At 43.6% G+C, this 11,905-nt stretch overlaps 2 protein-coding genes across 7 annotated transcripts in view; one reads left to right on the top strand and one right to left on the bottom strand.

The window, feature by feature from the left end:
* Positions 1-6,915: 6,915 nt before the first annotated feature.
* On the bottom strand, positions 6,916-11,677 carry LOC310853288 (transmembrane protein 60-like; the record flags this gene model as incomplete). 3 transcript variants are annotated; one of them, XM_083757568.1, is made up of 3 exons in its annotated part: positions 11,617-11,677; positions 8,154-8,258; positions 6,916-7,233 (listed from the first exon to the last, which is right to left on the bottom strand). In XM_083757568.1, the coding sequence occupies exons 2-3, from the start codon at positions 8,235-8,237 to the stop codon at positions 6,916-6,918; spliced, it is 402 nt and encodes a 133-aa protein (XP_083613694.1). In that variant the 5' UTR covers positions 8,238-8,258; positions 11,617-11,677. The 3 variants fall into 3 exon arrangements, with proteins under 3 accessions (XP_083613694.1, XP_083613692.1, XP_083613693.1); XM_083757566.1 differs by lacking the exon at positions 11,617-11,677 and adding an exon at positions 10,133-10,260; XM_083757567.1 differs by lacking the exon at positions 11,617-11,677 and adding an exon at positions 10,124-10,247.
* The window catches only part of LOC310853280 (protein PHTF2), a 50,075-nt gene continuing 49,460 nt past the window's right edge, over positions 11,291-11,905 (top strand). For 3 of the 4 annotated variants that reach the window (XR_014568762.1, XR_014568763.1, XM_083757552.1), the window contains exon 1: positions 11,291-11,473. The gene's annotated coding sequence lies outside the window, so the exon portion shown is untranslated. The remainder of the gene's footprint in view (positions 11,474-11,905) is intronic. The other variant, XM_083757554.1, reaches the window with a different exon arrangement.

Below are 11,905 nucleotides of genomic sequence, written 5' to 3'. Positions count from 1 at the left end.
TCCCGGCGGGTTTTACGACAGGCGCGCGGACGGACTCGCGGACGCACGCGCCGCAGGACAAACGGCACGCGCGCGGCGCGGATGACGAGGCACTGGATCAGAGGAGGCAACAGCACGCACACCAGGCAGCGCACACACACCCACAGGCAACACACGCACACCAGGCAGCACACACACACCCACAGGCAACACACGCACACCAGGCAGCACACACACACCCACAGGCAACACACACACACCCACAGGCAACACACACACACCCACAGGCAACACACACACACCCACAGGCAACACACACACACCCACAGGCAACACACACACACCCACAGGCAGCACACACACACCCACAGGCAACACACACACACCCACAGGCAGCACACACAGCACAAAGACTGCATGCGGGAATACACACGACAACCCAGCACCGCCTCCCCCAAATACCCTCTCCCCCTCCGTCCTACCAGGCGCTTCCAAAACACCTCCACCATCCTCCGCCCGCCGCCGCTGTGCACCCCTTGGTCCTCCCCCTCCCCCACTCTCCATTTCCCCCTCCCCCCTCCTCCTCCTCCTGGCCCGCCCCTCCCCCACCCTCACAGCCCACACCGCCTTCTCCCACCCGCTCTCCTTCCCCCCCTCCCCCCCACGGACGCCCTCCGTCCATGTAGCAGAGGAGAGAGAGGTCGTTTCTAGGTTGTTGTTTTTTTTTTTTCCCTACGTGAGGATATCTCTGCTTCTTTTATTTTTTTAATGCTGCTCCTTCCTTACAGCTTTTACAGGGTGTAAAACACCTCTTAAACGCGGAGAGAGAGAGATTATTATATATAGTGGTTCGCAGTGGTGGGGAAAGTACTCACCTTTTTTTTTTACATGGCCAGAAGATTGCAGCTTTGGGCAGAAGGAGAGACTCGTTTCATTATGCCTAGGTGATATGGACAAAACAAAATACCTATCACAATGTTTTCTGACTAATGGGCTCCATGCGCTCAGAATAAATCTTCCACAGGTGTTACTGATGAATGATACTGATGAAGGCTCTGTTCCATTCTGGTCAAACGGAATCGGTGTGCTGCTATAGGGTCCACCAAAATCTCCCGGAGGGGGCGTTAACATATGTGTCACGTGGTAGCGGCCGCCATGTTGGCAGGCATTTCTCGTTTGTTTACAGTCAGCGACCATCCGTGTGCGTTCTAATTTTTAAACACCAGAGGGAGTTCAACGAGCTCGTTCCTGGTGACAACACAGTGAGCCAACACCAGGATGGAAAGAAGAAACGTCGGCCTCGACATACCTTACAAGGACAAGCATTAAATGTAGTCGCATTAGTGGTGGTAGAAGATCGAATCCTCTGTTCAGTCAGTGTGTTCTTAGGGGTCGAGACCGTCAATATCCTTGATTTTGTTGAGGTAACGCTCCTTTTCCTCAAAGTTAAGCTTGTTTTTTCTTTCCATCCTGGTGTTGGCTCACTGTGTTGTCACCAGGAACGAGCTCGTTGAACTCCCTCTGGTGTTTAAAAATTGGAACGCACACGGATGGTCGCTGACTGTAAACAAACGAGAAATGCCTGCCAACATGGCGGCCGCTACCACGTGACACATATGTTAACGCCCCCTCCGGGAGATTTTGGTGGACCCTATAGTGCGTGTTGGCTCACTGGAAACACTCCAGTGGGTCTCAAAAGGTGTCCTTGGGAGGGTTCCAAATGACCCCATACGGGTGTGTAACTCCCGTACGGGGCCATTTTGTACACTATCGGAGTTATCCTTGAAATGGTTTGAGAACCACCTGTACACTAAATTGAACAGAGCCTTCATTATTACCATCGGTAACACCTGTGAAGGAAGTAGGGAAGCGGCCCAGAGGTAGGAAGAGTTATTGTGTGCATGGAGCTTAGTATTACCTCTATTGATATTATTATGGTAATGAATATTGGCGCTCTCCCAAACCACAACAAAACATATGTTTGATAATTAATCATCAGTAATTAAGTGGGTAAAGGAGAATAGAACAGAACCGTCAGGTTTTGACTTTTGTAAGGATCCATTTACCGGTAGTATGCGGGGATCCGGACGGAGAAATCTGAAGGTGGATCTCTTTTATTTTGGAATTGGTAAGAAAATGGTGAAGTCAGCTGAGTGGCATTGCTGCATGGTCCCTCGTTGGCAGAAGGTTATCTTAACAAGGGAGCTGTGGTTGTAGTAAGTTGTCCTGTCCTAATTAACGGGCGTGCTGTTGAGTGTCACAGTAACGGCCCAGTTTGACATGTAGCCCCGACCCCTTCCAGACCCCGAGCCTGTGCTTCGCTTTCGGCTTAATTAAACGGTGAAACACAGCGGACTGGTTTGTACGAAAGCAGCTCTGTTTGAAACGACGACTTTGCGATCTAATTTTACACGAATGGTAATCCAAAGCTTGTGTCTCTCTCTCTACACTGTGCTTCAAGACCGTCGGAAAATCTTGCTTTAAATTCTAGTCTGAATAAAACTCCATAAGCTAGTGGCGTCGGAAACCAAAAACATATATTGTTTTTCTCGATAAAGTGTTGTAGAGGGCAAAGTGTTTGCCCCTTGGAGTGGGAGAGTCTTTGTGGGCCCGTTTGCCTTGTTGTGACTCGATTCCACTGACCTATAGCAGTGGTTTTCAACCGGTGGGCTGGGCCCGGCCACCACCAGTGGTACCTGAGGGAGGGGAGTCCTAACCAAATGGACCCTTATTTGATCTTTTTTACTCTTGAGAGCGTACAATGAAACCAAATGAACCCTTACGGGTTTAATTTTACGCTCCCAAGAGTTTAATTATTGTTAAAACATTTGCATTACTTAATTTACAAGAAGTCTACACAATTGGAGACATGTAGAAGATTTGTTTTTTATATTGCCAAGATCAATTCTTGTTTTAGGTCTGAGGGGCTAAAATCTCATTCGAATGGTGGTCCGTGGCTCAAATGCAGGCGGGTTGAAAACCACTGTCCTATAGGGATTCTTTTTGTATTGATGATGTTTATTGTTTTATATATAATATCAGAAATGTTTTATATACAGATATATCAGAAATGTGTCTCTGCTGTGAGTAGAGCCCCAGGGGTCTTCGCTGAAACCCAGAGAAGGAAGCTATAACTATGTGCATAAGGTTTTGTAGAAAAGAGCCCATGGGGGAAACAAAAAAATATATATATATATAATCTTCAGGGTCTTGTATTGTTTTCACTTATATTATTTATCCCAAATGTTGGATTCTATTTTATTTCTGTGGTTTCTAACTCGCAGCATTGAGTGTACATAAGAGGTTTTGTAAAGCGTTTGTTGGGTCGTCATGTGTGATTTCTACTTTCAGTACGAGACGAGCCTGGCTAATAAAAAGGTTTCAGTCACATCCAAGTCTGTTCTGTCAACACACTCATCAAACCCCCCCCCCCCCCTTGCCATGAAACAAGAATTTCATTTGTGAATACATTGTAATTAGGGCTGTCACGATTACAATTCATTGTCACACTACAATAATTACATTTGTCTGCCTGGTAATCAAACAATGCACAGAGCAGATATGACAAATGTACAAAGAAATTACTGACTTATTTGTATACTTTAAAAAAAGGTTAAACGAATTGCGGAAATAGCCTATCATAATTGCGATTCACGATTTAATGGGGGGGGGGGGGGGGGGGGGCATTGAACAATATATTTCTGCTTGCCTGCCTGGTAATCAAAAAATGCAGTGGAGATATAACAAATAACTGAAATTTACAAAGAAATGACTGACTTTCATTATTTCTATACTTAAGAAAATGCGGAAATAGCCCATCTACAAGCTCACAGTGGGTCACTTGTTGTAAGCATGTAGATCTGCAATTTCAGCTTTTATACATGAACATTTTTCAACATGGAAACGATTGACAAAATAAGCGTGATTATCTCAAATAATAGCGATTAGATGATTAGCCACATATGTCATAAATGTGGCAGGCCTAATTGTAACACTGATGTGTAATATAAACTACCATGCCGCAACATGATGCATGCAGTGTCTGAGTGTCTTATCATGTAGGTGGAACACGACACCTCAGTTGTGTATGCCCATACACCCTTGTGACCCTTATCAGTATTGGTGTGTGACTGAGAAAAACGTGATATGAGGCACCTGGCTGTGCCTCACTCTTTTTGGCTGTTCCTTCACTTTATTGTCTCTGTCATAACAGATATGTACGTGCAACGTGTACGAGTGTCTGACTAACACTCAAATTTGAAATCAAGTTATTTTGGACTGAACTGGCTCTGCGGCAATGATGGCCTCGGCAGTTTTACTGGGTAAACAAACAACATGACTTCAGACTTCAGTCTTATGTTAATGTTCTCCACAGTAGGGGTCTATAATTCTGGCACATGTAAAGTTCAAATGGGACGTGTGAACTGAATGCGTTTGTGTGTGTGAGCATGCATATGCATAGTCATGCACAGCAGGACCCCCAGAGGAACTGGGCTGACCTTCAAGAGAGACAGTAGCACACACAGAGGTTGAGGGACAGGAAATGAGCGAGGGAATGAATGTGTGAGTGAGAAGAAGACATAGAACTTCCATCAGTGGATGGGTCGGGTGTAAAAAATGTCTTTTTTTTTTAAATGTCTTTTTCTGAAAAAATGTTTCTAGATCAGTGGTTCTCGATATTTCATGTCAAGGACCCCCAAAAATATATGAAATTGGCCACTGACCCCCATCTGAAAATGTGTTGTTTCAGGGACCACCTCCCAGAAGCAAAGATTTGAGTTTAAAACATTCGCTCAGAAAGAGTATATATTCAAAGCTTTGCGCCACATGTTCATGATTTTTCAAAAATAGCAGACCAAGCTTGTAGATCTGCTTTTTTTCAATAGCTAAATTATAACAATGTTTAAAACACCAAAAGGGGTTCCCGCCCAATATGCCCTGCAAAGAGGCAGAACCCTAGGCTAGGACATTAGACACATTTCTTTGGCTTTGATGTGTGATACGTCTAAAATTGCAATAAAACGAGGCATATTAAATTAAGACGGTAATTTAAAAAGATTCAGTGTATTTCAGCTATTAGTCTCTCTTCTGTTCCGGTTTAAGAAACGCAGTCGTAACAACTTGGCCTCTGGTAAAGCAAAGCTTCCCCCAGAATGAATGAATAATGCTTCGTTTTAGTTTCACGGTACAAATAATGTATTGTCGCCGTCCATTCGTAAACCACATTTACATGTGTTGTGTCATCGCGTCCGTCTATCTACCAGCATTTTGTGTTCATATTCTGTTCAACATTGTGCAGAACAAGAAGCGATTTGAAGCATCGGATTAAACAAATGGCATAACACATTTAAAAGTGTTCACTCAGTATCGGTCAGTCACAGCAAATTGATACAGCTTAACTGTGAAACTAACTAAAGTTCTAAACAGCAACACTACACCATTAGGCCTAACTGTTACAATTACTCTGTCCTACACTAGTACAAAGCCAAATGTGCAGTAACTACGTGGGGAAAAATGGACAATATTGGGTTTAAAAGTGTTTCAACTGGTCAGCCAAATGAGATAAGACAAATACGTGATATTACACTAATTGTAAACATGTTGAGGTAAGTGTTTATCCCCCAAAACCACGAAGGCTAATTTGACCTTTGGGATGCACAAATAAGTCTGTGTGTCCAAAAACATAGTTACTGCACTTTGGCTATTTGTAGTAACTGTCTGACAGCCTTTACCAAAACGCAATGTTCTCCAACTAGTTTCAAACAAATGTGTGCCATTTTCCTTCAAATTCATGCACAGTAAATACAGGAGAAAGCAACAGACGAGCCAGAGCAATTAGACAAGAGCCACAGGTGAATTGAACATGTATGTACAGTAACATAGTTCCAGGCATCACACAAGTGTTAGTTCAGCAATTCATTATTTCATGTACTTCTGTACGAGTATATGCTATTATATATACACACAGTGTTAACTTATACAGCAATGAGCATAATAGATGACTTGGACATTATACACTTAAATACAATTTTACAACTTTACATAATACAATAATTATTTTCCTTCCCAGTGTCATCTACAGACCTGCTCCACCACACCCAGTTCGAACCCGGGCTCCCCCAGAGTTAGTGTCGAAGTGTCCTCGAGCAAGACTCTGAACCAATAATTGCTCCCGATGTGCAGGTTGGTGCCTTGCATGGTTTCCTCCGCCATCGTGTGTGTGAATGGGTGAATGTAATGCACAATCTCTGTAAAGCGCGGCGCGCCTTGGATAAAGGCACCATTTACACCCCCATAATAAACTAAACTAAGAAAGCCAAACGGAGCTAAGACATCCGAGATAACGATAGGGCTCATAGGCTGGTGAACCAATGGGAAGTAGACGTCGGTTTCCAGCGAAGCATAGGGCTCGTTCAGGCTATACTGGGCTAACCTATAGCGGCTATAGGTTAGCCCCAGTTCTGTAAAGAACACCAGTAACGTTGGTGAGGGGTCTTTGGTCTGACTCCCATGCTGCGTTCACACTGGCAGATACAAAGCTACACAGCGTAATTGTAGCTTTGTATCTTTATAGCTGAAGATGGAACTTTTGCAGCAGCTACAAACGTCGGATGTATCTTTGTATCTTCATGTCGCTGGCTTTCATTGAAAATGAATGGTAGACTGTATCGTTGTATCCTCCCGTGTGAACATTTAGTTGGGATTCACCACGAGTCCGATCGATTCGAAATGTTCCCGAATACGGTTGCCTGGTCCCTGCTGCTGGCCATGATTCACATCGGCCTTAATTCTTTCGCTCCCGAGTACACTTCCTAGTTCCTTCAACCGGTTCCGGGAACGGTCGGGTGATCCGGTACGCAGCATTCACACTACCACAAAACAAGTGGTCCCAAGTGTGCATCCTGGACCATAGTGTGAATCCCCCCCCACCCCTCCCTAAGCCTCCCTCCTCTCTGGGAATATATTGAGGCCCAGCTCCACCAGCGCTCCCAGCAGCACGCTCCACAGGGGCACGCAGACGAAGGTGAGCTTGAGGTCGGCCAGCCTCTCCAGCTTGGCGCACAGCGTCAGGCAGAACGCCAGCTGCAGCAGCGTGGCCGTCAGGTACCACACGCGCACGCGCAGGTCCGGCGAGCCGTTGCGCGGGTCGTATCCCGGCTTGCAGCGGCCCGCCATCTTGACGGCCAGCATGAGCAGGAGGATGCCGTCGAACACCCAGACGGGGAGGAAGATGAGGAACCAGTTCCACTGCACCTAACGGGAGGGAAGACAGATCAGTGGTGTAAGTACTGCACTAGTACACATTTGTGCTACTCTTACTTTACTCGAGCATTTCCAATTTTCAATACTTTTACTTCGACTCCACTACATCTCAGAGGCCAAAAAAAGAACCTTTTTTTTTTAAAGTAAATTTATAAAAATGCCAGTAAATTCTTGGTATATTTCAGTTATATCGTCATATCTACCCTGTGCACATTTCCATTATGAAGCCTCAAAGGCAAACAAAAGTATTTTCTATTGACGATGTTCCAATTTCCAACGTCAAAAAACACAATTTAATCGTGCGCCACCTGGTGGTCACCAGTTTAGGCTCTGAGTGCCAATTCTCCCATTATAAAGAAAGAAAGAATTTGTAATTCTATTATGCATGTAATGTGCATGTCATCACCTGTACACCAGATTAGAGGATTCTTTTTTGTAATTCCCAAGGGAGAGACGTCTTAACGCCCGTGGCATCCATCACAAAGACGTCAATCAGACGTCTTGACGTTTTTGGCTACTAAACCGTTTTAATCACAATTATTTGTGTGACAATTAATCGTCAACTTGGTGCAATCGTGACAGCACTGAAGACAGAGCAGTTAGTTGGTAAATGGTAAAAAATGGTAAATGATGCATTTATCCAAGGCGCTTTACAGAGATTGTGCATCACCCATTCACACACACCCATTCATACAACGATGGCAGAGGAAACCATGCAAAGGCACCAACTAGCACATCGGGAGCAATTAGGGATTCAGTGTCTTGCTCAAGGACACTTCGACACCAACTCTGGGGGAGCCCGGATACGAACTGGCAACCTTACGGTTACCATCTGGTACCGTGGCTGGATGGTAACCACGGTTACCATCCAGCCACTCTATCCCTGAGCCACCACCACGGTTAATGGTTACCTTTCCATCCAACTTGAGCACCAGCATGATGAGAAACACCAGGGTGAATACCCATGTCAGCAGAACCCTCTGAGCCAGAGACATGATGTTAGAGCCAAGTTAGACCTAGACACAGAGAGAGAGAGAGAATAGAAATGTGACTGATGGTAGAGCGTTCCGACGGCGATATCATGCGAAACAGCATGTAGATCTCAACCAATAAAAGTTGTGTGGAGCCGCGAAACCTCGCTCAAATAGAGACTCTCCGAGCGAATATAGGTGTGGACGACGTCGCTGCACGGCGCGTTGTTGCTCGCAGTACGTCAGGACAGTTACAACGAAAAACATGTATAGAGGGTATGCGCGTGACATCATCGTGAAACCAGGAAGTTATGCAGGAACGCACTACTTTCCTAGCCTTGACAGATACATCCACACAGAGAAGTCCTATCTGATTGCATTAAACACCATTAAATAATGTTAAACTCACTTTGCATGTTGCTTTGCCACTCTACGTGTCATTCACTTTAAGCATGCGCATACTCTCTATTCTAATGAGATTGCATCGTTTGCTCGCATCGCTGGCAGTGTAGATGAGGTGACAGACAGAGAGAGAGACAGAGAGAAGATGCTATTATCATTATGCCAGAGACATGACTGATGGTATACTGCATTCAAATATCCTTTTATATAGTGCCTTTTTTGCTCACTGTCCTGAATACTTAGCTGTAGCCCGTTTCCAATTTGAATATTATATTTCAGGTTTCCTTTGCTAAGCTTAATAATGATTCATGTTGAAATGTGCTAAATAAACTTGCATTGCCTTTACTATGTTTATTGTGTGTCATTATCGATGTTATGTAAGATAATAGCAAAATGACCTTATTACGGTGCTATTATTTAGTTTTCAAACAGGAGGGGTAGTCTAAAATCTCATGGGCCAAAGATTCGTTCATCACTGGTGTCATTGGTTGTAGTGACTAGTGAGTGAGGAGCACTAGTCTCCATTCACTTCATCAGAACCATTGTTAAATATATTTAATTAGCCTATTTATTAGTTATGAATTAAACTATCTCTCTTTGCAGTCTCTCTCTGATGAATATCTGATGAATTGAATATGAAGAGCCCCAATGGAAACAAGCCATAGTGGTTTCTTGGGTTATAAATCCTCTTAGCAGACCTTGTATTGAACTGTATCTCCCCCTTGGATCTGGCAGCGTCAGGTTATCTCCCCCCCTGCAAACTGTTAATAAAGAATTCAATCAATCAATGTCTGTGGACTTTTGGTGACAATTATAGCAAATATAACAATGCACTGTTTTGTGCAGCTTTCAGATAGCTCAGGGCAATGTGGAAAAGGCACAGCCAGCCACTATAACTAATTAATGATCCACTCCAGTGGTTTTCAACGAGTGGTCCTTGTGGAGGGGGGTTGCAGGTGGTCCCCATGTAGCTGGTGGACCCTAACAAGTGTAATGTATTGTTCAGCAGTGGGGCACTGCAGCCAGTGGCGTATCTACAATAAGGGGAGGACAGGCGTCCGCCTCTCCAAATCCATTTTCTGCCTGGCCAAAATCCAGACCTGAGAACTATTAGTGCACATTGGCCGTTGCGCGTATAGAGCCTCAATCACCCATTCGAATGCAAATGCATGCCTTTCAGCCTTTGTATCCTACTGTCTGGCAGGTATATCTCTTTGAAAACCTGTTATCTCTCCTTATGGTACCAACATCAACACAGTGGACAAAACAGTCCAAGTCTTGGGTCTGAGAGGCTAGAAATCTCATCAAATGGTGGTCCGTGGCTCAAATGCAGAATAAATAATGGACCTTGAAATTAAAATGGTTGAAAACCACTGATCCACTCCATGGCATGATGATCATTCACGTTGCCGATTCATTCATAATAAATGTTTTCATTGAAGGTTGACCACCACGGCTAACGTTAGCTTATTTATTGCAAGTTCAACGACCACTTTATTATTACATACCGTAATTACCTTATTTTAAAGCGTGTCCAGGACGAAAGAAGGGCATAATTTCTGTGCCAAATGGAAACCCGATCAATATTTTCTAGCTCATCTTATGAAGCGACAGTTGAAACATATTAAACAACAACATAACGTGCTAACGGACGAAACGACGATGTAGCATTTAGTTCCGTTATGTGCGTTGACCCCGCCCATCAAACACGCGGATTGGCTGTCTCTCTTTGCCGTTACTGTATTCCGTGGCCGTCATTGGACGCCCAAATTTCGATCGTACCAAATTCCTACCGTAAACCGAGTATATAGGCGCGTTGAATGATTTCAAGGCTTCAACTCTATGGCTCTGTAATACGTCTTTATCGACGCAAGAGGTGAGTAAAGCACTGTGACTTTCACTGACATAACGTTGAAACGTTTATTGATTGATTGACAATGATTGTTTGATTGTGAGCTTGTAGATCTATCTGCCATTTTCAAAAATCAAAATAAATAATATGTACAGTAAAATTGCAGTTTCTTTTAAAACATGTAGTATTTTTCCCATCACTGTAATCCTTTTCATTTCTATTGTGTAATCCTAATCCACCAGGACAACTGGGTATTCAATTCAATTCAATTGAGCTTTATTGGCATGAGAAAACATAAGTTTACATTGCCATGGCAAATGTCAAAATCATAATAAAAATGGTTAAAATGTAAAGTATACAGTTGGAGGGGGTACAGTACAGCATTGTCTAAACAGAGCTATGTCACATTGCGTCCTTATATACATGTTATGCCTGTTGGGTATAAAGATTTTTTGAAACATTCAACATTTAAAAGACTATTTAAATAGTAGCCTTCTAGCCTATACAAAATAATAATAATTATTAATAATAATAATAATAATAATAATAATACAATTAAAAAGTGTATACAAATATACACTTCTATATCTATTTAGCCAAATAACAGAACAGGAATTCATCATAGAACTCGAACCAGTGCAGGGCATCCACCAGTCTGGAGGGACACGTATTAAAATAAAATAAATGTTGTTGCGTGTTTACAGCGTTACTTTCGGCCCTGGTTTAGTGAGTTCGAGTAGCGTTTTCACCCAGCGGTCTGTGACTGACTGACTGACTGACTGACTGACTGGGGGCAGAAAGAAAGAAAGGGAAAAGACTGAAGAGATCACTTCACACAAAATATCACAGACCAGAGAGAGAGAGAGACCACCGCTCACACACACACATTCAGTTCACACACACACACACACACTCACGCAACAATGGAGCTGTTGGGTTCCACGACGAGCCGTGCTATTATTACAGTTTAAATCCACGCGTGTGTCTGTCTGGAGGAGTCCGCGAGGTAAGCCCCGAATGAAAGCGTTATTATTATGTATTACTGAAGCATGTTTGAGGCAGCACTGGTCAGGATGTCATGGTTTTTTGGTGCTCATTTTGGACCTCAGCTCTCTCTCTCTTTGTACGGTGGAGGAAGGGCTAGCTTACCCACTGTTAGCTTCTTCTTAGCTCCTCAGCTTCTTCTCTGCATGAAGCTGTAAAAAAAAAAAACGGGATTTGACCTTAGTTGTTCAACCATGCAGCACAGTCTTTCTCTAGTCTATTTAACTGGACGGGACGCTAGCGATATTATATATTAACCGACTACCAGTACCAGTTTATGGATTTAGATTATGGACATGCAAAGTTTCCTTCTTCCATCTGTTGTATATCCAGTTATTGTTGTCAGGGCTCGTTGCTGTTTTGGTTGACTTTAAGATGTGTGTGTGTGTGTGTG

The sequence above is a fragment of the Protomyctophum parallelum genome (assembly GCF_964188405.1).
Source record: "Protomyctophum parallelum genome assembly, chromosome: 22".
Classification (NCBI taxonomy): domain Eukaryota; kingdom Metazoa; phylum Chordata; class Actinopteri; order Myctophiformes; family Myctophidae; genus Protomyctophum; species Protomyctophum parallelum.
Note: the sequence above shows the minus strand (reverse complement) of the source record. Positions and strands in the feature narration are given on the sequence as shown.